We start from the raw sequence: 27,880 nt of genomic DNA, 5'->3' as shown, positions 1-27,880 counted from the left end.
AGTGCCTCCTGGATGCGGTCCAAGTGCCGCATTTTATCCCGGGCCGCACTGTTCTGGCATGTAAACAGCAATTGATCTTGCTGCAATGCCTGGCCAATTTCACACATTATTCTGCAAAAATAAAATGTCTGGATAATATCACTCAGAGGGCCAGATTCTATTAAAACAAGCAAGGCCGGGAGATTGCTTCTTTGTGTACAGTTCCATCTTCACGGAGTCGGTGTTAATGTTGGAGCAAGTGAGCAGCGACTGCAGATGAAGGCAGGCTTTGTGGTGGGCATTATGAACGAGTCAACAGTATCCATAAAGTTAGTGAGGTGTTAAAGGAATAGGCCACCGTTATTATATACTAAGATATGTTCTTACCTAACCTTAGTCGAGTTAATATATCCCCGTCTGGTCTTTGTCCGTGCGCTCTATCACGCAAACGGAGCACATACGCAGCCTCTCCCGCATGTCATATAGCTCCAAAAAAGCTCACGATAGAAGCTACCAAGCTCTTCCACGTGTTCCCTATTTAAATAAAGTTACGTGAAGTGTTTTCATGCGAAGTATATTTACACAGAAATGTAACATGTCGATTTTATAAGCAGATAAAAAGGGGTACTATATTGTGAGGCGTAATGATACGAGGAGCACAACGTCCGCGCAGTAACTCCTAAAGACTTCCCCCGCTCACTTCCGTCAATAGAAGCTGCGTGACTTGTACAGAGCCTTTTACAACAAGCAGAAAATATATTTTCGGAAAGTGCTGCGCATTCCTACCTCATGGTCGAGGTCCTGAGTCCTATGTCGTCGTCCGGGGTGAGTTGGAAATCTGTGAAACATTACTACACTATATACTTTCTGCTTGTTATCACAGCCCGGCACGATGCACGTAAAAGGCATTGTTCACAAGTTATCGACGCTTCTTCAACTGTTCTCTGCTAGCTCTCTACAAGTCACGCAGCTTCTATTGACGGAAGTGAGCGGGGGAAGTCTTTAGGAGTTACTGTGCGGACGCTGTGCTCCTGTATCATTACGCCTCACAATATAGTACCCCTTTTTATCTGCTTATAAAATCGACATGTTACATTTCTGTGTAAATATACTTCGCTTGAAAACATTTCACGTAACTTTATTTAAATAGGGAACACGTGGAAGAGCTTGGTAGCTTCTATCGTGAGCTTTTTTGGAGCTATATGACATGTGGGAGAGGCTGCGTATGTGCTCCGTTTGCGTGACAGAGCGCACGGACAAAGACCAGACGGGTATGTATTAACTCGACTAAGGTTAGGTAAGAACATATCTTGGTATGTAAAAACGGTGGCCTATTCCTTTAAGAGCGGGCAGCAATGCAAAGGGCATGATGGGTAAATGCTTTTTCTTTTACATTCCATATATCAAAAATACCCATTTAGTGGCTCTCTTAATAATGCTGACTCTTTGTAATATCTGCACATTCCTTTCTTGACAAGACGACATCGTTGGAATTTGGATATTATGAATTGGCTTATTCGCACAAGTAAATCTTCAAATACTAGAGCTGAGCTACAAGTAGAAACTTACGTAGCGGTTGTGCGAACAAGTACTTCAGATAAAATGCCAAACATGTACAAAGTCAAATGATATGGAGCTCGTGTCTCCTGCAGCGGTGAGAGTGATTGTGCAGAGGAGTTGACTGTCCTTGGTTTTCCTTAGAACCACAGGCACAAAAAGCTGCAGAGTAATGAGGATGTTTCACTTTCTTTTCAAACCCACAGGGAAACAGAGATGGTTTTAACATATTTTTCAACAAAGACTTAACTTTTGACCCTGCTTTTAATGACTAAACCATGGCACTTTCTCGACAATAGTTGAAGAATGAAAAGAAACCAAGGTCTAAATCAGCGTCTGTAACAGCACAATTTCCTTTGTGGCTCAATAAAGTTTTTCAAAGTCTAATCAAAATTCCAACACATGACTCTTTTTTACTTTCATATTATTAAATATCTTTTGATTCATTTGGAACAGTGGTTCTCAACTTGTTGGTCGGGACCAAGAACGGTTTTGCAATACAATTTCAGTGGGCTTTAGGCCTTTCGAACTGCACAACAGCCTGGGGACCATGGCCGAAATTTCGCATGGATTTCGGAACCAATCACAGAACGAGGAGGGACAGCAAGACGATGACGAGCTATTCATAGCGCCCAATAAACTAAATTTTGCCAAATTTGCCGGGTTCAGAAAGAAGGTCCTGATTCGATTCCCACCTGGACGGGGCCTTTCTGTGTGGAGGTTCTTCGTGTGTCTGCCTCTTTATAATCATGGGGTAGTCCTCCAAATGTTGCCATATCTGATTTGTAGAAAGCTCCTTTGTGAATTCCACGTGTAGTAATGCCGGCCGCAGGTAAACAAACTACTGTAGATCCGGTAATCTAGCAGATCACTCCGCCGCTGCGTAGCTTACAACCAGGAAGCTGATGCTGCTCAAATATAAGTTATTTTAAATGCAAAATGGTTATATTAAAAAATTATTCAATCAACACAGACATTTATAACGGAAGTGATTTGCCTCAGGTGCACTGTGCTTGGGTCAGACTGCTTTTAATGCAGGCTACTAGTTATCATAGACATGTGCTAGCCTAGCACCACTAAATTCTTCAAATATAAGGACTGCATGAATTAAAAAATAGCCTATATATCGATCCAGTATGCAGTTTGCAGTATGAAAATGTAGAAGACAAATAATAACCCCAGGGTCATTAAAGTGGGTGTGGCCTTAATAGGGAATCGAAACTGAAAAAACTGAACAGTTTCAGTGATCTAGTACATGATATATATAAGTTACATTAGACCTAATCTCATTCATCAACTCCTTGTATTTTTATTGCAAAGCATAATCGCATCAAAGTATTGACTATAATATTGCAGTGCGCTTATGAGACTATTTGCCAAGCTGTCACAACAATCTGTGGCAGCAATATCAAAAGCTTAGGAAGCCTTGGATAAAACGACATACGTTTAGGAAAAAATACAACTACATTTTGCAAAACAGGAAAACAAATGTCTCCATAATTGTTGGGAAGTTTTGCACACACTTAAAGCGCAGATTGCGTTTGTCACACTCCGATGATCATTACGTTTGATATCTGCTGTACATTAGCCCAAACCATAACCGCCTTATTGGACCATTTTAGCAGTCATGAATTGAGAATGGTTTTTGTGCAAAGAGGAAAACGGATGTAGCGGGAAAATATTGATCTCCAGCTCTCCATTTTCTCACCAAAGCAAAAGTACGTAATGAAACAGAATGCATTAAACTGTGATGAGTCCGTGGTGAAATGGTGCATCGCTTTGTGCAGTTTCGGCTGTTGTTTCCTTTTGTTCTGTTGTGAAACACTTCCCACTAGCCCAGAATATCAATCGCCCTGTATGTAACATTTAACATGTAGACATACAATAGATGTGGCATTGTGACCACTGGGAGATGAAATGAGATAGCATATGGTAAAAACACTACTCCATATATGTTTTATAACATGGTGCAAAAAAGTAGATTTTGTATAGGCCTCCCTTTACCGTAGGTTTACTTTATCAGAATACTTTATTAATACACAAGGGAAATTACTCAGTTGCTGCTGCTGCAATAAATAACTCAAAACATTAATATATAGTACAAAAATACAACCATAAATAATAAAAGCAATAATAAAGTGTTACAGTCTGCTGTCGAGAGCAAAGAGATCCGAACACTCAGGAGAAGATTTGGGCAGAAGTAGTCTGTCACTGAGCCTGCTCCATGTGCTGTGGGAGTTCCTCAGCAGGGCCTTGACATTCATAGGGGAAATTGCATTCTGCCTTTGACCCGTCCTGTATCAACCTATCTGGTTGACTTTGCAGTATAGTGTAATGGGGATAAAGATCAGGGAGAAATATTCAACAAATTGTCGGAGCTGGAAGAAGGACAGTGTCAAGCGTACAGTGCCTCAATCTCTAAACTCGGCCTACCCATCTACCCAATCCAGGTTGGTTTTTGGTTTAGAATAGAATAGATTTTTATTGTCTACCGAGGTAGAGGTTCATCTTTCTCGCCGATTCATAAAAACACAAGACTAGGACAATACAAACAGTATTGTAGTAGAAAAATACATAGAAAACGGTGGGGGGAAAATACAATAGAAATATTAGAGAGCAATTCAGTCTTTGGTGATTGCTTCATTCAGAATTCCCGCAGCACAAGGGACAAAATATTTCTTTTGATATATTTCGTCTGACAAATGGCGAGTGACGCACGAAATGTTACCGTGTGGCGCCAAATAAATACTTTGGGAGCTCAACAGCGGTGCAGAGTCCCTTATCCTTTCAACAAAATATTTCTCGAACACAGCCTTTGTAGCCAGTGGAAATCTGTATCGCCTCCTAGAGTTTAGAAGCTCAAACTGAGGGCTCAAAGGGTGAGCGGAGTCAGAGGCTAGTGGCAGTGGCTTATGGGATGGCACATAGCTCCTAATCACCGGTTAGTTAGCACCAGAGGTCCCTATGCTAAAGTGGCCATGATAGTTAGCATCAAGGCTCCTTTTCCTAACTACTTCCTAACTGACAGACCAATTCGGAAGCATCTTGCCATGGCGGACGCTGACGCACATCCGGTTTGGCGTAAGAGCTCTTACCAATCTGCTCGTTTCGGACGCAGCATATAACTCAGGCTGTAGTCAGTGTCCTCTCCTTGGACAGCTCACTCAAAGGTCTCTGATGTCTCCCCACGATCTTATAGCCCATGGACACCACCTTGTGTTCAGTTTGTTTTCTGGTCTGCATGTGCTTGTACTATGCAGTGGTGGAATGTCAGAACTCTCAACAATCAATTTGTAAACTGATTCTTAAGTTTGTGGACTGACCCCTACACTACTGCTTTTTCTCAGAAATCGCTGAGAGCACTTTTTGAACACCTCCTCAGTCCTCACCATCGCTTTGGAAGTTGATCTGGGCGTCTAAGGTTGTGCCGAGGTATGTGAATGTGCTCACTATCTCCACACTCTGACTGTTGAGTGACACATCATGTAAATTTGTGTTGTGATTGGAGCAAGATATTAAAACAAGTTCCTTGGTTTTGGTTTTTGAAGCTGATTGCTGTTACACCAGTCTTGTAGACTGCACTATGTGCAGGTAACACCCTCAGCTGGCGGGTCGTTTGGATGTAGGAGACCAATGAGTGCCATATCATTTGTGCATTTTAATTCGAATTGGGTATCATTGTTGCCTTGTTTTTGCCATTGTTTTTGTTTTATTGACTAATGTGATGCATATAACTTGATACAACACGATAAATCAGTGTAGAGTACAATGTCATTTACAATACAGGAGATTTTTATATGTTTCTACACAGGAACAGTGGCATGTGCAGTAAATTAACTTATACAAAGCCATAAACTGGAATCGAATCCGTCTTGCTGTGAGGCAAGATGCTAATCGCTAAGCAATCATGCCACCACTCAATGCGCTCAAATACCAACAAAAAAGTTATAAATCCCAGACTGTGCGGATTTAGCACGTTCTAGTCTGGATTGGTATTAGAGCCTGGAATGTAATACAGCCCACAGCAGAGAAGAGCTCAGACACACGCAGATGTTTATTATTGGTAATAATATGAAAGTGCCAGTGATTCCCTCAGAAGTGGTCGACTATACACACTACAAGGCAGGCGGATCTAAAAGACCAGAAAAGACTCTCTTATCTCTGAGGAGCTATTCTGATTTCCCATTCCCTTTCTCCATCAGATCCTGGAGCAAGGTCCTTTGGAGGAGCATGAAAGAAAAGTTCAGGTTTGCTGATGCAGGAGGAGAGATGAGAGCAGTGGTGTGACTTTTACTACAGAGAAGTTCAATAGTCATCCAGTACTAAATGTGTTTATTGGTCGCCGGCAGGGTTCGTATGAAATTGAATGGTCACGCACTTGGTTGGACTTTTTGCCTCCGACATCACGCTTCTTCCTGGGAACATAGCCATTTGGCACGGCAGGCAGATGCTTAAGGTTACGCAAGTCACAATGATTCAGTGTGGCCGTTATCTCAGTAGTAGTAAAGTAATTTAGATTATCCATTCTTAAATTTGCCAAAGAGATGTTGTGGCAGTGCTGTTGAAATGAGCTAGGAGGGGGTGTGGTCCATCTAAGCAACACAGCATACCATCTTGAGAATGCCTCATCTCGTCTGATCTCGGATGCTAGGTTGAGTCAGTCCTGGAGGTTGGCTGTTCAATACCGGTTCTGGCCAGTGTAGTCTGTTTGTGTCCTTGCCAACAGTGTCTGGTGTCTGGGACGAGTGTGCAAGTTTGAGCAATCGCGGGACAACGGAGGTAAATTAGTCTAGGACACTGATATGGTGTGTATGCATGTGTTTCAAGTGCACTGCCTTGATTTTTGATACAAATATGTATTTATACAGCCAATAAGCAGTGTGTTTTATGAGTATTGTGACACAAATATACAGTCGTCTGAAATCAGATCCTCCATGTCAATATGAGTAACTCCACACCAAACGGCAAAGTATTTATATGACAGTGAAGAGGGGAATTTTTATTTTAAATGGAACCATACAACGTAAACGTACAGTGACTAAATGTAGATTTGGTTTTCAGAATTCTTCTTCATCCCATGCTACGGTCTCACATTGTGCAACCTACACTGTGGCTGGATTAAATTTAGGAGCCAGGGACATGCATTTCTATTTCGGATATGACTGTGCTGTGGTATGGAAATCCAGACATCGGCTCTGCCCATGTCCCGTCAGCATATAGATGTAAATGACACACAAACAAACATCTCCGCCCTGCTCTGGCGCAAAGGCACACCTGCACTTGTTCTGTGCGGGGCATTGCGGCTCCAAATATCTTTTCTCTTCAATTAAAGGGGCTATGAGGCAAACAATGACTATAGTGAGCTTTTGATCAGGTTGTGTTATTTCCTAATAACATACATGGGGAGGTTTTGTTTCAGTTGAGCATGTTGCTGTAATCCTGCTTATTTAGTCCATCTCGTTGTGTGCATGATCTATTCAAAATATGAAAGGGTCATATCCAGAAAGCTCCCATGTTTTTGTAGTCATCCAGTTTATCTGGATGATCAAGAATTCGTGTTATATATGCATAACACAGGACTTTTCAAATGGTCACAGCATGTCATTTCACCTCCTTTTTTCACAGTTACTTTTCCTAGACATTCTTCTTGATCTTGTTTGAAATGCATTCGACTCGTGGGGCTTTCAGCTGTACTCTGATCTGTCATCTCGCGGGGGCACAAATTTGACTGGCTACCCGAACGGTGCCTTGTCCCCAACAACTGTGATTGAAATGAGACTGTAGGGATCAAGCGTGTGCATATAGGTGGACAGGCTCTTATACAGGAACATGACAGTGAGAGCGACCCCTAAAGGTCAGATCTATTATGGAGCTGGGAGGGGGGTGGCAGGAAGGGGATATAGAATGGGAAGGACAGATTCATCCCTTAGAGAGACATTAGAGTTCGAGGAAGGAAGCCAGGGTGAAGGGGAAGATAATAAGGGAGTGACTCTGGGCGAGCGGAGAGGACTGGTGAGAGAGAGAGAGAGAGAGAGAGAGAGAGAGAGAGAGAGAGAGAGGGAGAGGGAGAGAGAGAGGATGGATGGATGGATTGGAGCAGGCCACCGAGCATCTGAACATGTGGAGATCTTTGACAGTCAAACGGGAACCAAGATTAAATGGATGCTTTGTACAGTGGGCTCGGTACAAGACATACCTGGAGCTGTAGTTCGACCCCCTCACGTTTCTGAAAAGCTTACGTATCCAGGAAATGCTTTCCTCTCCTCTTGCTAAGCTTAATCCTTTAATCGCAAAGTAAAATCACTCACTATATTTATATCTGGCCTATGTAATGGGTAATAATAATAATAATAATAATAATAATAATAGTGCATTGGTTTTATATAGCGCTTTTACATTGCATTACATTTTATAGAGTGGCATTTTTAAAAGAAAACCATAAGAAGTCCCGTTTGCTGTTTGCCAGAAGCCACATGGAGAACACATGGTGGCTTCTGGCAAACAGAAAAAATGGGGTAGTGGCATCTGTCATAAAGGCCAAATTTATGCAGTGTACGACTAATAGTTGTACTGTGGACAGTTTTCCCCACCTGAGCTGTAGCTCCCTGCAGTTCATCCAGTGTCATCATAGTCAGTAAGTTTAGGAGGACGGTCAGGTCTTGGTAGGTTTTGCAGTGATGCCATACTCTTTCCATTCCTGGATGGTGTATTTAAATGTACTTTGAGAGACGTTTAACGCTTTGGAAAAAATCGTATAAGCTAACCCAGTTTTATACTTCTCAATAACTTCATCCCGGACATGTCTGGTGCGTTCTTGGCCTTCATGATGCTGTCTGCTCCACAATAGTCTCTTAACAGACCGTTGAGACCATCACAGAGCAGTTGTATTTGAACTGAAATTAGATGACATTAGGCAGACTCTAGTTAGTCATTCAACATGTGATCATTCAGAAATCCTCAACTTCTGAAGACAATGGGTTGCGCTAAAAGGAAAGGGGGGGCCGGTACTTATGCACTTCCCACTTTTCAGTTTTTTTATTTATGAAATAAATTCAAAATCATGTATACATTGAATTTCACTGTGTTTTTCAATTAAATATATTTATTTTTATGGTCCATAGCGTGGCAAAATGTCGAGAAGTTAAAGGGGGTCCATACTTATGCAACCCACTGTAGGTTGGTCACAATATTGACAATGTTTAGACTGTGCTTTTCTTTAAGAAAAAAAAAAAAAGGACATTCTAAGCGACCCCAAACATTTGAGCTGTATTGTATATTTATTGATTTATTATTGTGGAAAATGTCTTCTTCTTCGCCATATCATATGCATCCATTAAAGGGTGGGGAAATGTAAAACGGAGTGAATGAACAATTTCCTCTATTCAGAAGGCAGCCTAAGCAAACAGGATTAATAATGGAACAAAATGTTCCTCCAGGTATAATTTTGACATTCAACTTAAAAAGCCCTTTTAGCATAATCAGTGCATGAGTCACCATTGTGTCCTTGGGCAAGATCCTTCACTTAGCCCCTGCTGGTGAATGAAAGTGTGCGTTTACTATCTAAGGAAACACAATCAGGATACAAACAGGAGTTTAAGTGCTTTAGCCAATTTTCTTCGCGCAACCACCGAGAGACGGATGAGTTTAAACTGTTAGCCGCGGCTCTTCAGCAGCATGAAACTATATGCAAGTTTTACACATTTTCAGACAACGAAGTGGCTTATCTTCACTGCGTTATCAACAGCACCCAGCGCATCAGTGTGTACTTCTGGTTTTATGCTACGACCAAACTTAAAAAAACAACAAGATATACCATTCCGAACACATAATCTTAGAGCTGGACAATTAATTGAAATTAAATGGAAATTGCAATCTCAGTTTTTGAACGCAAAATATAAAATAGAACAAACATCTAAAGTCCATATTGATCACTATGAGGGGAAATAATCTCTTTCTACATTAAATGCCACATCTTAACCTCAGCCTCAATATCAAGAAGTGATTCTACAGTGATACATGCATACAATATTAGTCATGCTACTGAACTATCAGTAGCACACTGCAAACAATGCGCGGCATTACCATAACAATCAAGCAATTGGAGTAATATCGTCTGCCGTTCCAGGGAGGCTTCAATTACGCCGCTGTATTTATTTTGTCTGATTGGACTGTGCGGAGCTCTCTCTCAAGATGAATTTGCTGGGAATGAGTTTGAACGCGGCGCGCCTCTATGACCCCCACAATGAATCTGAATTTGGTTAAATGGAGAGGAGAGCCCCGGGAACTGCCACGGGAGAGGAACGTACGCTCATATCTGCAGAAGACCCGGCTTATTCATCACAATAATCATCTGAGCGCGGCAGTTAATTTGACAACATTATTTGCATGTGCCGCCATCTTGCACACCTGTTTGTCAGCGGGCCCGTGGGAAAAAGCAGGAGGAAAATAAGGCAGCCGTGCGCTGATGAATATGTCCTTCACCTGCCGCACAGAGCTCCTCATCGTTCATGTAAATTTATGAGATTGGAAAGAGTGAGATGTATAGGGATACATTCAAAAGCAATAACCATCACAGTGAGCTTTTAACACAAGTTGTGTCATTTCTACAGTAAATATGTTGTTTCTAATTCAACTTGTGGTGATCTATCACTGCAAAACCGTATGTATATAAATCACATCAGCACAATTCAATGGGACATGCCCAGGAAATCAATTTTTACTTATTTATGACCTTATTCACTGATGTCCTCACTTTATATTGCTACTACACAATAGATCTAAAAGATGTAAATGGAGTCAATTCTAAGGGTTTAGAGACCCTGTAAAATCCTTGTCTTGTAACTGTTAAGAAAACTGACATTGTAAAACAAAAATGCTTCTGTAATCTGTGCAAAAACGAAAAAAAAAAAAAATTCCTCATTGAAAAGACACTTTCAGAGGCCTCGAAGAATGAAAAGAGCTTTTAGTATTATTGAGTTGTTCATGGTAATAATCACAGTCAAAATGCGACAAGTCAAGGCCATTACTTACTGTACTATCGTAGTCATAATAACACATGTTGAACACGAGAACACATCTCAAAAGGACAATGGTTTGATTGTTCTAACTAAGCCAGAAAGCACTATTCCAATTAAGACCAAAACTCATGCTAATACAACACTATTTGTGAGAAATTGTACTTTTAAAAAGAAAAAAACATCATAGGCAATAGGCAAGTGGTTATCGCTGCTGCACATAAGGCTCAGACAATTTGCTAAATGTCTCTCCCTGCACCCCCACCCCCCGCCCCGTCCTTTTAACTGCATTTAACCCAGTGAAATTCCAATGGAAAGAAATTAGGATTAGTTATAAGACTCAACCTATACCTATATATGGAGAAATGTTTTATCAGCCATAAGTTTAAGTCAGATATCACAGCCAGACTTTTTTATGGCAATTTAATTGTTTCATTCTTTCTAAGACAACGTGAGCCTATTAACATGATTAAGATTGTTCCTCTGGCTACGGCAGCAATTTCACTGTGATGCACATTGGCTTGTTTATCTGAAATAACTCATCTTTATATTTCTAACACGATTTTTAAATTCATAACATCTCATGCATTCATTCATCTATTTTATGCAAAGACTGTGAACTATTGTATGTGGCAATTGTAAGAGAGAAGAGGCACATGTAGATTATACAGCGCCCACACAAGCACACATCCAGCCGGGCAATTAAAGAACAACATGGAGTTCGTGGATGTCAGCTGGAGTCCTCACCAGGAGGAGACTAAATTGACATTCAAATAGTCCTCTGCTGCTTCTCTCATATTACTACAATTCAAACATTATCCAAGAAAAGACTGCGTTCTTCTGAAAGTCAATAAGAACATTTTCTATAATGGGTTTATTAATGGACCACCTTTTTCTTTGATTTTATGACATGGTTGATTGAACCTAGGACTGATTCTATGTACAACAAAAGATCAAATGTGAGCTTTGAGAATAGTTTGAAATAAATGCAGGCCATAGAACCAAGAAAACGTTTTCAGAAGTCAATATTTGAAGCTGTTGGACTGTGAGAAGAAACTAGTGTTTTCTCTACCCAGTGTAGCAGAAAGCCTTTATAGACTCACAAAGGTAAACAACCTATTCTCCAAGTGAACTAAACAACAAAGAGCTTATAAAACTGCACACGTTTCAATGTAATTCGGATAAATGAGAGCCGTAGAGTTTTACTTTAGCTAAATAGACTCAGGAAGCCCTGGTTGGGGAGTGTCTTGACTTGTGTGCGAAGTCAAACCACTACATTTGTGGAAAAATGCAGCACTTACCCAGGCTGAATTCTATCTGACGCATCATCGGACTGAGATTTACACCTGCAAACACACAGAGAGAAAGGGTGTTACGTGGAAGCAAGGGGTAAACAAGTAATGGACTTAAAAGTACTTAATTTAACATTGTCAATAGAATGTATCAATATATGTTAAATCGTATAACATTATAGCCCTGAAAACATCAATAAGAAAATAAGAAAATGTACATAACTACATTGTAACTATGGATCATGTGTCCTTAATAAAAGATTGTATATACGTCAATGATTCTGCCATTCACTCATTTGATGCATAGGTGTAGGCCTATAAATCCACGGTTAGGCAGTTACTACTGTGCAAAGTTGGTATGCTGTGGACTAATAAGAATCCCACTGCCCTTGAGGACCTGCTCTGTAATGACGAGCAGAGGACTGATTGATGCTTGTATAATGTGTCTTCAACCTGTGGCTCATTTATCACAGCCTGTCCATCCTGCAGCCAACACACGGAACACCTGCAAGACAGTGTCGAGGCCTCTCCACCAAGTCTGGGCCCTGAGCTCTTACGGCAGCCTGCCAGGGCACAAGTGGCCCTTCTAAGCCTCATCAACCCCACTAATGGGCCATGGATATTCGCTGTTCACTGATGTATGGGCACTGCATGACTTTAGGTAATAGTCCTTTTATGTAATGACTCGCCTCGTGGACAGTGAAAAGGCTGCATTTATCCTATACACTTATGTTTGACTTTTAGATGCTTCTAGTCTAACAACCACAGGATAAAACTTTTGTGTATTAGTATAATGCCCCCATAGGTTTTCATATCATAGTTTCTGTTTATTTCTGCATCCACAGCAGCACTGGAGTCAATCCCTTGGTCATTAGATGGGAAAGGTTCAAAGTTCACTTGTATATATTTCTCCGGATAATTTCTGTTGGAGCTGGGGTCATTTGCATACATATGGATTGCTCCAAGAGCTTTGCCATGCCTGGATGTGATATTTTTTCCTGTAGGATGGTTTCAGCCAATCAGAAGGCTGAACAGTAATAGACTCATTACACGAGTTGCATACCAAAGCACACACGTCAAAAGGTGGCCTGTGTACATTTCTCAACCATTCTGAATGCAGGTCGATCACGCCACATGAATGAACTATACATACAAAATTAACTTTTATGTTTTTCCGGTCAATTCGAATTTTAAAAAATATTTCTTTGCTAAATGCCAGAAGTTTACATACACAAAGATTACTTTAGGCCTACCTTTAAACAATCCAATCCAATCCAGCTTTATTTATTATGCACTTTAAAAACAACAGGGTTGACCAAAGCGCAGTACACACATCATAAAAACACAACTAGGTCGTACAAAAAGATAAAGTAAAATCAGTACAATAAAAGGAAGCATTTACAGTGCAAAAAACAACTGAATACAATGAATCAATGCAGAAGGTTAATCAAAGGTAAAAGCTGAAGCAAAAAGGTATTTTCTGCTAGGACTTAAAAATTGTGAGTGACTCGGCCTGTCTAAGGTACAAAGGCAGTGCATTCCATAATTTAGGTCTAGCGACAGAGAAAGAGCGTTCGCCTCGCAACTTCCTGCAAGAAAAAAATTATCTGCCGACCTGAAAGCGCGAGCGGGAGTGTAGGGCTGCAGCAGGTCAGACAGATACCCCGAAGCGAGGCCATGAAGGCCTTTATAAACAAGTAAAAGAATCTTAAAATCAACGCGAAAGCGAACCGGGAACCAGTGCAAGGATCTCAGAATGGGTGAAATGTGCTTGTGTTTTTTGGTACCAGTTAGAAGCCGGGCGGCAGCATTTTGAACGAGCTGTAGAGGTACTCTGCCAGGAAGAAGCCCTGACTCCAAAAGACACACAAATAAGCCAGTTTGGAGTTTGCAAATAAAAAAGGATAAAGATTTACATTTTGGAGACATCCTGTGGCCTGATGGAGAAATAAAAATAAAATGATTGGCCATAAAAAAAAGGGTGAATCTGAGAACACCATCCCAAATGTGAAATACGGGGGTGGCAGCTTCATGCAGTGGGTTTTTTTTTTGTTGCTGCGGGAGGGACTGGTGTACTTCACAAAATAGATGACATCATGAAGAAAGAACACTATGTGGAAATATTGGAGCAACATGGGACAATTCCCAAAGCATATGGCCAATACTGGTTACATAGTAGCTTAAGTCAATATTTGTCAAGTGGTCATCACAAAGTCCTGATCTCAGTCCAGTTGAAAATGTATGGGCAGAGCTGAAAAGGAATCTGCACACAAAGAGGCTACATATGTGTCTCAGTGACACCAGTTCTGATTGGAGGAATGGACCAAAACTCCTATTGTGAGAAGCTTGTGGAAGGAAATCCAAAACGTTTGACCCAAGTTATACAGTTTAACATTTGTCAAAAATACATTTTTTTGACTAAAAGTAAAATATGTTCTAAAAATCCCTATCTCATTAATCAAATTTACCCTGCCAGACTTATCACATGACTGAAAACAAATGTTGCCAGGCACTATGTTGGTTTCATACCATTGCTGTCAACACATTCCAATCCTCGCGGTTTTTATCTTGCATTGCCACTGCTATGGTCGTCCTTGTGAGTTGTGCTGAAAATTTAAGATGTCTCGATGACATGTTGTGTCATAGTAACCCAAGCACCTCAGGCTAGGTGGGCTCAGGCAGCTGTTGGCTCCTGTCCCTGGTGCCACTTTTGTCAGATACCGTGACTGGAGCAGCGCTGTTGAATGCCGGACTCCATCTGTGCCAGACGCAAGCTTATCCAGTTTTAAAGAAGAAACTGTGGAAACGTCTGTCGAGGCAGAAAAATGTGAATAGAGTAGAGACACAATGATAAGTTTCGGTGTGATATGGTTTCGGAACACTCACAAAAAAATAACGTTACTATTGCGAGCCATTGCTTTTTGAAATATTTCATGTAAAATGTATGAATGTATGTATGAATTATATTCACCTTATCCCGCCCTGCCCACTTTTGCCTCTTTTTGCCTTGTCTTGGCACTTCTGTTGTATTGACACTTCCTTTAACGCGCGAAGCCCGTTCATTTAAACAGAGAACGAGTTAAAATGTTCGCCGCTAAAATCTGATGTTTAGTAGATTGATTTGTGTAAAATGTCCAAAGTTCATTTGCACCAACATGTCAACACTGCACCGTTTCTCTGTGAACTGTAACTGATTTTATCTCAACTTCGCCAGTCCTATGTTAACTGACAGGAGAAAAGGGGTGGGGACAAGTCATGGCGGCCCCCATGCAAACTTCCGGAATAAGGTGACTAGAGCAAAAGTCTGGTTTAAGATGACATACAGTCCATCTTAAGGTTAGTGAGAACTTCAATATGCAACATGACGAAATGGGAGTGAGATTAAGACCATTAAGACCATTTTGCAAATCTGTGCAAAATATGGATTCAGTGACATTTTCTGTCGTGTTCACATTGTAATGATGCCCTAATGGCAAAGGCAATGAGAATGTGGTTTGGTTCTTGAGCTGCATAAGCAGGGCCTCTCACAGCGCGGCATCGCTGCTGAAGTGGGACATTTTGAATTTCTTTAAAGATACCTGAGGGTTATGGAACAAAAAATCAAGTGGAAGACCAAAAAAAATGTCACCAGCACTGAGCCAGAGGACCCACTTGCCTGTCCGTCAAGACACTGGACGACCCTCAACCCAATTTTCTCGAGCCAACAAGTGTGTCCCATGGGTAGATCCACATGGGCGGCACGGCAGCACAGTGGTTGTAGTGCTTGCACTTCACAGCTAGAAGGTCCGGGTTCGATTCCCACCTGGACGGGGCCTTTCTGTGTGGAGTTTGCATGTTCTCCCTGTGTCTCCATAGGTTTCCTCCGGGTACTCCGGTTTCCCCTACCTCAAAAAACATGTACAATAGACCAAGATGAATGAGAGTGTGTTTGAGAGTGCGCATGGGGGACGACAGAAGGAAATTAGCCCATAGCTACAATCCGGTGTGGCGTGTTTACATGCATAAGACCCATTTATGTTCATTAACATGCACTGTGCCGACCAAATAAACCAATAAATAAATGGTGGATTGTTGGTGGCTGGAATAGAACCAACAACCATCAAGGGAGTTAATTATACTAAAATTAAGCTTTATATTATTTTATTTATTCCAATCCTTTCTATTGTCCTTTCACTTGTCACTCATATTTGGAGGCATTGTCTAACCAAATTGAAACTTGAAACAAAGTTCCAATGCACCTTTCTGTGTGGAGTTTGCAAGTTCATTCCTTGTTTGCGTAGGTTTCCTCTGGGCAGTCTAGTTTCCCCTACCATTAAAAACTTGTACACTCGGCCAGAATGAATGTGGTGAGTGGTTGGTGGTGGTTGGAGGGGCCAATGGCACAGACTGGTTGCCTCACTTCCATCAGTCTACCCCGGGCAACTGTGGCTACAACAGCAGCTTACCACCATGTATGGCCTGAATGAATAATGACCACAGTGTAGCGCTTTGAGAAACTCAATAATACAGGCTTGTAAAGCGCAATACAAGCGCAAGGTATTATTTATAATTTATTATTATAGTCGAGAGGACAGCGCACCTGTTATGCAGAGTATTGTCTGCCTCAGAGTGCACAGTATATTATTAACCCCACTACAGGAACTGCGTGTGACAAAACACACACGACATGACGTCTAATTACAATAATTATCCATTTTGAACGATGGGGTCAACCGCCGTCACTGTCCATCAGCATCACACCTCCTTTATTACTGGACTGCCCCGGTGAGTCGGCAGAGAAAAGTGGCCCAGGTGCGGTATGTATAATCGATATCCACTGGCATTATGAATATGGTAATCAGCTCGGCATGCAGGCGGTCGCGTCGTGGCAGGCTATGGCAGCAGCTCGTGCAGATGCGTCTCCCAGAGGGCCCTAAAGCAAATGAGGTGTGCCTGCCCGCTATATCGCGCTTTCATCCGGCAATAGGAACACCAGCGCGTTCCGATTGTACGTCCAATCCATCACCTGTGTGTCTGTGGGTGGGATGGCAGAGGGGTAATTTATTAGCATGTGAGCAAGCTAGGTGATGCCTCCAGAACGACAGAGTTAATTAATGAGTGGGGCACTCAATCGTTTCGACTTGGAGATGATCATTTAAACCTGCATCTCTCAATGGGACCTTTACTTGTCAGACAGACTACAGAGAGTGTGGGAACAGGATTTATTTAGTTGAAAACAAGTAACAACAATGTTTGCATTCTTTTCGTAATTTTTTTGAATGAGAAACCGTCTGTTTCATGTCCACTATTTGCTAGATTTTGTTGGCCTTTAATTCATTTATAGGGCATGCACTGTGGAAAAGTAAGTTTAAACATACCTGGAGGACTATTTTACTTCATTCATGTAGTTTTGAATAAGCCAATTCACGTTGGTCTTTTATTTTTATTACGCAGAAGCACTGCTATCTATCTGTACTTACAGGATTATACAGAGTCAAAAATAAACTCAAAACTGTCCTCCACATTCTTAAAGCCTTCATTGTGCATGATATTTCAACTTAAAAACATGGTACAGCACAAGTTAGGCCAATGATTTCAGAACACATAAATTCACAGAGTCGTATTCATTCAAAACTCAAAAGCATATGAGTAAGCTGGATCTCAAACAGCAGAAGTGCAGGGAGTTCAAACTGTCACACTTAAAGATCACCATTTAACCCACGCTCAGCCTCCACTGTCTCTCAATGGGATCCCTCATCAGACACTCTCAAAAGAGCCAGTAAATGGACCCACATGGGATTCTTACTGATTCCCGACTACACAAGAAGTGATTGCCTTGAAATGCGGCCGTTTGATACTTGTGTCCAAATTATATTCAAACAGCTCTGCTAAGAAAATGAAGCAATTCCTGCACAAAGCCGAGATAAAGCCTTCACAGTGGGTACAGTGCATATTCCTAATCACTGCTGCTTATCCTCTTCATGAATAGATATTACATGGAGAAATAGGGGCCTCAGAGCAAAGCCTGTTTGTGTGTGGAATAGACTCTACTCTGGATTCTGAGAGGCAGCTGCATATGATTTTGTCTATCTCCCTAACAATAAAAAGGCCACCCATGACTGATATACTAATACTCTCTACTCCTTTGGTAGATGTAGATCGATTATTACGAAAGTTGAAGAAGAAAACCAATTCTCCTCAAGAGGACGGTAGGTTAACATAAAAAGAGGACGGTCGGTTAACATAAATTTGCATATGTATTACAATAAAACACAACTCTGGGTAAGGAAACGGAAAATGTCATCTTCACTTTTGTTCCCTGTCTTTAGATATTATTAATAAGGCGCTCAGTTGATGTTCATGCATAGTTAAAATATGTTTTAAAAAAATGTCAAAATTGCAAACTGGTTTCAAAAATAGTATTCCTTTGTATTAATGTAGTACTAAGTAACTTGTTTACCTTAATAAATCCTTGTCGTAGTCCCTCTGAGGGTAATACAAGTGTTGTCTCTGGCCAGAAAAACACACTTGCAGCTTTCCCTGCTCCGACCCGGAGACCCAATACACACTAATGTAAGCACGAAGAAGAAGTTAAAGCTAACTGCGGGCTAGCGCCACTTAAACACTATTTACAGCCAAGCGAAAAAAAATTCTGTCCATTGTGTAATTGGATGTACAATATCCCTCTCTCCCTTTGTCTTTTCTGTCAGCGTAGTATTTACTCTCATGGACAATTAATGAGTAAAAAAACGTAACATGCCTCGACACCTGCAGTGGTGCTTATGACTTCTAGGGGCATGAGCTACTTATTAATGCTTTAATATGCAATATTGATTTTATTTAATTTCACCAGTGCTTCTAGCCCTGTGGTGTTTTTCAAGAAAAATGTTTGGCCCTCAGGCAAACGTAACTGGTGACCATTAAACTGCGGTCTACTTGTGAGTATAAATATGGATGTTCCTCACAAGTTCTCTCTGTACGTTGTAGATCCAGTTGACCAGGCCAAAATGCTACTAACTGGCACACTGTGTGCACAGCCCCCATTAGAACACATGGACCTGAATGGAGCACTTCCTTTTAGTGACATTACTGGCCTGAGAGAGAGGCACAGATGGGGATTGTTGTCTGTGGCTAATGAGGTGTTCAGAATGGTGTCGGTGTTGACTATCAGGAGGTGATGTGTAAGGGCAGAGGTTAACAGAAACAGTGATCGTTCGTCGGTAACAGGACACACCATGGTCATTTAAAGGCTCTATTTAATGCCTTTTCCCCACTTTTAATGGCTAAGTGATTATTTAGAAGCATTGAAGCATACACAATGAGGGTAAAAGTAGACTCTTGTTTTTTGTGTGTGTGAAAATGCCACCTAAACCCAACTGATCAATCAATCTGCAAGCAAACAAATGAATGTGAGGACGAGATAGCAAATGTAATCAGATTCATCAGTGTTTTCTGGAATTATCACTCAAGTGCCGAAAAGAATACCAAAGCAGCAACACAGCAAAAGTAAACTCCTACAGGTAATCATCTTATGCAACAAAAACACCATTTCATTTAGCTACAGTATAAAAAAGTCAATATGCGGCACAGCATTAAGCGCATTAAGGATAGAGGTGTTAAATGCCAGTTGCTTTCTATAGACACTATGGAAGAACACCGTGCTTCGGCTGTGAGGAGAGTGATAAACTATTTTACACTGCCGCTGATAATGCTGGGTTGTCAACCTGTCTGCGCTGCCAAACATGGTAATTATGAGCTTTGTTCTCACTTTTGTCTGAGAGGAGGCTGGGGAAAACAAACCGGGATATAGTCAGGTGCTATGCCATTACTGCTGCACACTTTCATACAGGGTAGCGCTTTTAGGTTTAGTCGGTTCAACAACAAATAATGGAATCCTTGCTAAAGTGCTGAAGCTTGGGTTCTGAAAAATAAGCAAACCAGAAAGGTATTTAAACTTAACAAAAAGCACATCCCAGTCTAAAAATTAGAGATGATCAACAACAAAAATTAGCTTCTTGTCCAGATCAGTTGTCAGTTTGGCCCAAAAAGCTCGGTGAATTCAGCTGAAGAGCAGAATAAGTTGGATGGGTCATGGGGTCAGAAAGTTTCCATCACTACAACACAAAGTTACCTACATCCCCACACATTTTTCTCATGGAAGCCAATATTCCTGGAGGGCATATGTATGTGCCTGAATGTACAAATAGAATCAGATACCGGCAACAGACTACTATTTTCAAAATCTGTCCGTGCCTTGATTGCGAATTGACTATTGAAAACAAGCACTGAGCCCAGTTATAAAACAAAATTAGAGCCAATAGTGGATCATAAATGTTACTACCCTGGGACTTCATAGTTAAAGTTAAGCAAAGTCCGATATTGCTTAATTTGCTCCCTTAACACAGAGGCACCAGCAATTGTGTTGAGCTAAATTCCAATGCGCTCTCCAGCACAAGAGACTAGGTATCATGTAATATGCCTTTATGCCTCTGTGAACGGCTCTATATAGATCTCCCAATGGGGAACGATGATGCCACTGAGCTTGAATGCCAATACAAATGCTAAGCCACGCTGCATGCCGCCTGTGCGCTTTTGGTAGGCAAGCGTATTGAACTTGGAGAGCAGTCTTTTGTGGCGCTGGCGATAGTGTTAATCTTCTTTAGCATTCTGCTGTTGTATGGGGAACACAGGCATCCAGTTCTTCTCAGTTAGAGCTCATTAGTGACAACATTTTTAGACTGCATCGAAAATAAAGGGAGCTCAGTGGCACCGAGAACAGACATATGCAAAACAAGAACATCTGAATGCAACTGGCAAAGGGTGAAACAGAATTGCTCAAACATAGTAGTGTATGTACATGTTTAAAAATGTTTTTTGTTTGCTGCATAAACTGCATAAACAAAAGAGACTTTAGAGACTGACATGTCTAATTATCACAAAACTTGAAAAGCTATAGTTAGAGTTATACATACTGTGATATTGTCTTTGGTATTTTAATGTATGGCAATGAACAAAAAGGAAAACCAATGAACAAAGATAGAACTAAATACAAAGTTATGTTTGGGTCACTTAAAGCTGCACTTCCTGATTTTTCCCATTTTCGAACCCTGAAAGTTGGAGGTAATTGAGTTTCTCTGTCTTAACTGTGAGAGAAGTGAACTGGGCAGAAAGAAAGAAAACACGGCACCAATTTGGACTCTGTAAAAATGTGCTCTATATAGATGCTAACAGCACATGGGGTTTGTTTTTCTTTCACAAATGTGTTGTCGATCCATGGTGAAAAAAATAAATTCACCCTTTTACTGGCAAATAAATTAAGAATATTTTCAGGTCACTCACAATCAGGGGCGTAGCACCAAATTCAGGGCCCTGGGTACAGACTATCTTGGTAGCGTGCACGACCTGTGGCTTTTGTCAGTGTATTGGCCTGATGGCAGTCAATTATAATAAGTATGAGGAAAGAGAAACTTTAGAGGTTAAAACGAGGAGAGCAGGAGCTCTGTCTGTGACTCTCTGACTCGGCACCATCCACTTCTCAGCGCAGGCAGAGGCAGGACTCACCTCACCTCATGTTTAAGTGTCATTTGTGACAAGAAAGTTGCATCTAAGGTCCGCTAGAATAGGCTAGTGTGAAAATAAAAGCACATTAGAGCGAGGCAAGACTAATATCTGTCTTTCCAAGCTCTGTGTCATTACATTAAAGAGTCCACCTCACCAAAGTCATTGCTGAGTTGAAGCGCACGGTTCTGAACGCTGGTGTGTGGGCAGAACCATTGGGCACATTTTTAAAGGGGTGTCAGGGCCCTGAGATATCATCCATCATTATTGTTGTGCAAAATTCTGTGTAGCAACCATTGTATTTTAGCCCGGTTGTGTTCAGTTCTTATAGTATCAATTATGAGGAAACTTAGAAAGTACAATACAGAACGCAGAACCGTTTAACCCCCCCAGTCCGACGCCCCTGCTCACAATTGAAGGTCTCAAAGCCTACATATTTTATATAACATATATAGAAAAACATGTAGCATCATTTCTGGATTGTGAGCTGCAACTTTTTTCACTCTGAACCATGCGGGCTATTCAACGATCAGGCTAATGTACACATTTTTTAGATCTTATGCTTGAGCCTGACCAGAAATTCGGGCCGAGATATCATATGGAGGAGTTGTCCCATAGTTCAGCCCTTTTTCAGGAAGGCACCCTGACCGGATGGAGTGGCGGGCCAGATGCTGAAAAACTGTGCTGCGGAGCTTGTGGACATCTTCACTCTCATCTATTATACCTCATTGTCCACGTCGTGGGTCCCAGTCTGCTTCAAATCTGCCACCATAGTTCCACTCCCCAAACAGTCTAAGGGCCCGATCTTGTGCATCAAAACAGAGACGATAGCGTGACATTTTGCGCCCAGTAGGAGCACACTTTGTGATCTTGCCACTCCAGACTTAGCGCATTTAAGTGGGTGGAGACACACATTTTCCTCCAACCAGATCGACTCCGCGTCCAGGAGAGTGGTTGTGTGGTTGTGTGGGGTGAACATGTGCTTTTGTTTTGCTTCGCGTTCACGCCAAGCGCGGGCCGATCCGCGCCACAGCGGACGCTGTAGCTCTTTTTCTCTCGAGATGTGAACATCGTTTAGCTCACAATGGGGTAAATAAAGTTTTTAGTTTGACCTGTGAGAGCCTAAGGCTTAAGAAAGAACGCAAGACAGCGCAATGTAAACGAGGAAGTGAATGTCAGCCGTGTTTCAATCAGTGCAGTCACCTCCTCTTGTGACGCCCCCTCACAGGTGGCGGAGGCGAATGGCACATATAGCGCCGCCACTCGGAAAATAATTCGCCAAGAGCCTGCGCCGCCCCATGCGCCGCCACAAGATCTGGCCCTAAATGTCACATGTTTAAACGACTATAGGCCTGTGGCACTGACCTCCATCCCAGCCAAATGCCCGGAGAGACTGGTCATCAAACATATTAAAGCTGCCATACCACCATCATAAGAGGGAGCGTGGTGTTGTGTAGCGAACAGCTGTCACGCCGACACTTCTCTCTCGCTCTCTGGAGCACGTTTGACAAAGAAGAGCGGCATCCCATGTACATATCGCAACAGTTGAGATTTTAACATTTCTCTGAGTTTTAAAATGGTTAAAATCGGTCCAAGGACGGTTGAGAAACATCCTGATTATGTCTTCAATCCGAGAACCAGCAGCAACATGATCGACCAAAACGTGTCAACAATGTTGTCGCTGAAAACTGACTTGAAACTAATATATTTAGGCATTTGCCATTAGTGTCTGTCCAGAGAAGAGAGAGGAGGAGAGAGGAGTTAATCAGAAAGGAGAGTGCTTCATAAAACACGCATTATCTCCAAATCTAGAAAAAAATCTGATTTTGATCAAAATTAGCCTCTGTTTAGCTTTGATTTCTCAGGGACCGAGACACATACAATTAAACTGTTTTCAACTACTGAGAACTTAGAGTGTCGTATTTCAGACGAGCCATAGAATGTGTCCATAGCTATAACATGGACTACGCTGTGGTGCTACAAATATCATGAAAAATGGTCTGGATTGTTGGCACTCTACAACTAAATCCCAGCAAGACTGTCCAGCAGCCTGTATCCTCAGGCTGTGAGACTGCTGAACACTCCCCCCCCTTTCTCTGCCTCCTCACATGGACAATAACCACATCCACTGGAACAATAGCTCTGAACTGGACTTTGCATTGTTGCACTATTTCGCTACCTTCATGTATCTGACAGTACAGTATGTTCTTGTCCTGCACTTTACAATGATTTGCCCGACGCTGCTATAACAATATTAATATGTTGCTCTGATGCCAAGATGAGCTAAATGTTCACACTGCGTTGGGGTATTCTGGGGTTTATGCACTTGTGGCACTTAACATCAAGCTATGACCGTGTTAATGCTCTTAACATAATTTACTGAGACCATCGCATTATGCTCTTTATGCTAAAAAAGTAGTTTGATTTAATGTTGTCCATTTAGTGTGTCAAAGTATGGCGAATGCAACGCGGTGTTTGTGGAAAAACGAGCGAGGAGGACATGAGAATGAAGTGGTAGAGGAGTGACTCTTGTCTGCAGCGCAGCGGTTAGTGCTCACGCTTCACAGCTAGAAGGTCCAGGTTCGATTCCCACCAGTGAGAAGGCCTTTCTGTGTGGAGTTTGCATGTTCTCCCCGTGTCTGCGTAGATTTCCTCTGGGTAATCCAGTTGAGAGGGCACATGGGGGACGACGGATGGAAATTAGCCCAAGGCTACAATCCGGTGTGCCGTGTTTACATGCATGAGACCCATGTATGTTCATAAACATGCACCAAATAAACTAATAAACACACAAAAAAATGTGTTGCTGCTCGTACGCCGTGAGCGATAGCCTGTCCCACACCATGCAGAGTATGCGCGCTCTCATGTTACAACATGGGCAGACCTGCGGCTTATAGACAAGTGTATAAGTTTTCTTCTGAATTTAGTTTGTGTGGCTTATATTCAGGTGCGCTCAATAGCCCAGAAAGTACAGTGTATATAATATACATACACTTACACAAAAAAGTACTTTAGTTTACATTTTTCCAAAGACACAAAATAGGATAACCTTGATTATCTCCTCACATTGTTTTATGTACATGTTGTCAACATTGTTTGCCATGTATTTAGCGGGAAGGAGTTCTCTCATCTTTGTGTAATGTTTTTACTCACTGGAAACTAACTTTCCGTACATAGAAAGTAAATGATATGCTATTTTTAAGTAAGATCTCCTGTTATGGGGTATCGGCAGAAGCTCAAACCCCAAACACTGGTATCAGAACTGAAAGTGCAATCGCTGCATTTCTATTAAATCATTTAAAGCAATAAATAAAAAATGAAATTGAATAAATTAAACTAGTGCGTTAAAAGTTGCATTTGGTGTTACGCGACTTTATGTGATATGAACTAAAATTGACTTTTTGCTGTATTGCTGCTAGGAGCATTTCATGGCGCCCGTGTGTCATATGTGGAATGCAAAGAAATATTCATGTCACTGATGACAATACCCAGCACACTCTCAGAAATTGAACAGGTTGAATCAACAAGTTGATCACTTTGATTACTAGTGTCTAGCTGAGAGCAGTATCACAATTTGTAATTTGAAAGTAGAGTAGTTCCATTTTTTAATGATTTTTTTTTTTTGCATACTACATTTCAGTAAAATGAACAGGTCAGGCAGTCACTCTAAACAACAAGCCCTGAAAGTTATCTTATCGTATCTAATAGGGGCTTCCATTATCGTTGTGCTGCAGCAATAATCAGACTCCAAATAGCGACTTTTTAGCACTTGTAAAAATGCAATTGAAGAGTATCCCAACTTAGGTAATAACATACAAGGATACAACATCAATCAATCACAGACATTTCTTTTCTTCATGCAAAATGATTACCTTCGAAACAAGTGGGGACCGTGTCAGTACACTAAGTAACACAGTAACTCACCGGCAGCCCTCAGACCCCGGGGACTGGCACTCAGCTCCTTCATGTCCACTGCGCAGTGTCCCAGGTGCCGTATGCCGTCCTCCATGCGTCCAGCCATGCACTCACTGTCTCCCCATCTTCCTCTCCTGCCGGAATGTCTCCCCGCTCCGCGACAGAACGCCACAGTCCAGTCCAGCTCTGCGATTACAGCACTCAACCTGCCAGAGGGGGGGTGGGTGGGGGGAAAGCTGTCACTAAGATAGCAATCTGCCTTCCCTGGCTCTTTCTTGCCTCACAGCGCACTCGCCGGCAACACTGAATATGCCTTTTGGAAAGTAATACAGAAAAGAGAGAAGGACCGGCGAGGGACCTGTGCAGCGGTGGAGGGGAGAGGGAGGGATGAAGAGAACAGGAGAGGGAGGAGGAGTGGTGAGGGAGTCGGAATCAAAGAGAAAGCCGCAAAGAATGGATGTAACATGCATTACAAGGGTCAATCCATCAATCTGAGGTAGTCACGGGGTGCCCACAAGGAGCGGTACAAGAAAATGGATTGTTACTATGGCACGTCCGCTGCTTAAGCGCAAATGGCAGCAGGGTCCCTTCACATGCATCAAAGTTTTTTCTTACTTTGTAACCGATCATTGTTTGACGGCTGACCGCAAAGTTGATGGAGGAAATAAGAGTTTTCTGTCAAGTTGTGGATCAGACCAGGCAAGACCAGTAAGAAGACCTCCAACAACTTTCCAAGTCCGATATGTTGTGTGCATGGGGTCTTCCACTCTTCTCAGCACAAAAGAAGTGGATGAAAATACTGGATAATCAGATGCAACAAGTGGATGATATACTCAATAATATGGACAATTCCCTGGCAACGAAATGTTGGGAAGAAAAACAAATGTCGACTGTTTGAAACCTGTGATTGTTAACGTGAGACAGGGGCGAGTCTGATTGGTAATTCAGGATGACACTCCAGTCAGAGGGGCCGAAACAGCACACATCGCCAAAATGACAAATATGGGGCTATGGTCATAAATTTAAGTGGTCAGTTAATAGTCTTGTTTTAAGGCCCTACACATATTTTTTTTTTGTGGGGAGAAAAAGAGTTCAGAGTATACTGAAAAAGCAGAGAGAGAGAGAATGCGTGCAGTGCATCTAATCATAAAGCATTATTATGGATCGTGAAGTAGCAGATGCATTGCCTGTGCTGATAATACTACAGTGTAAATGAAGTTGAACTGAACTTGACAGCGACACCATCACCAAAAGGTGAGGGTCACCGTGGTAAATGCAACATTACTATTTCATGATCGGTCATTTAAATAAAGAATACATTTGCAAAAAGTGATTTAGTTGCCTCATATAAATACTACAACGCTGCTACGCTCCATTCTCCTTTAGAGCCTCTCCACCCCTTCGCACCATGAAGGCGGTTAATTATGTGGTCATCAAGGCCGCAATACCTCTATGTATAAAATCAATGTTTAAAATCAATGCTATTAATACTCTGCTGAATAGATCCACTGCTCTGACCTCAGCTTTGATCCAATAAAAATACAGGCAAGACAGCAAACGTGTGCAACTCTATCTACTGCATAAAAAAATGTTACCAGTTAGTTTTAGCATATACTTATCCATTATTTATTTTTATTTTTTGTAACATCACACAGTAAGAAGGGGATCAAAAACACCGTCGTTCTAACCATCACACATTACATCTTAGCATACTATGTGTTTATGTGGAGCTATTATAGAATTGATTAACTAGACAATGCAATTAGAATGAAATTGATTATCTTTTAGGGTGGGGCCGGAGGGCAATAAATAGAAAATAATGAAAAACACCGGGGGAGTGAACATCTCATAGCATCTTGTACTAATCGCGATATGGGCTTATTACAAGCATCAGCACAAGTACAGCTTTTACTCTGTTCCTGCAACTCTTGGGCTGTTTAGTGACCAAGTTCTATTTCATCTCTTGTTTTTCTTTAGTAAACTGAAGTTGAGACATGTTCTGTTTAGTGCCGGTTTAAAGCAGAACTAAGTAATCCATGCCCCTAGAGGCCCATAAGCACCACTGCAGGTGTCACAGCATGTTGCGTTTTTTTTGTACTCATTAATTGTCCATGAGAGTAAATACTACACTGACAGAAAAGACAAAGGGAGAGAGGGATATTGTACATTGTGCTACAACTCAATGACATAATGGAGATAACTTGGCTGTAAATACTGGTGAAGTGGTGCCAGTCTGCAATTAGCTTTGTCCGTTAGCCTGTTAGCTTCTTCTTCAATTCTATTAGTGTGTATTGGGGCCTCTGACCCGGCGCAGGGATAGTTGCAGGGGTGGTTTTCTGGCCAGAGACACCAGGGGGAGATCAAAGACCCCCAATTACCCCAGTAACACTAGTATCACCCCCAGAGGTAAACAAGTTACTTAGTTCTTCTTTAAGCCTGAATAAGTCAACATATCAAATACACATTTAAATCGGCATCAAATAAATAGTCTTATTAGTCAAAGAGAAACTAACAAAAATTACACCACACCATCCAAGAGCTTGCACAAGTAAATTATCCGTTGCAGAGTCATGTATTTAACCGTTA

The 27,880-nt window shown here is 41.6% G+C and overlaps 1 protein-coding gene across 2 annotated transcripts in view; it reads right to left on the bottom strand.

Moving 5' to 3' along the window:
- inpp4b (inositol polyphosphate-4-phosphatase type II B) overlaps window positions 1–25,506 on the bottom strand; it is a gene marked incomplete at its 3' end in the record, with an annotated part of 213,401 nt that extends 187,895 nt beyond the window's left edge. Inside the window, exons 1-2 of one of the 2 annotated variants that reach the window (XM_079553836.1) lie at window positions 25,304–25,506; window positions 11,852–11,896 (exon numbers count right to left, since the gene is read on the bottom strand). In XM_079553836.1, coding sequence (XP_079409962.1) covers window positions 11,852–11,896; window positions 25,304–25,400 — 142 coding nt within the window. In that variant the 5' untranslated portion in view covers window positions 25,401–25,506. The remainder of the gene's footprint in view (window positions 1–11,851; window positions 11,897–25,303) is intronic. The other variant, XM_079553835.1, reaches the window with a different exon arrangement.
- Window positions 25,507–27,880: the final 2,374 nt, after the last annotated feature.

Source organism: Gobius niger, assembly GCF_951799975.1.
Source record: "Gobius niger genome assembly, chromosome: 3".
Classification (NCBI taxonomy): domain Eukaryota; kingdom Metazoa; phylum Chordata; class Actinopteri; order Gobiiformes; family Gobiidae; genus Gobius; species Gobius niger.
This window is presented reverse-complemented; position numbering and strand designations above follow the sequence as displayed.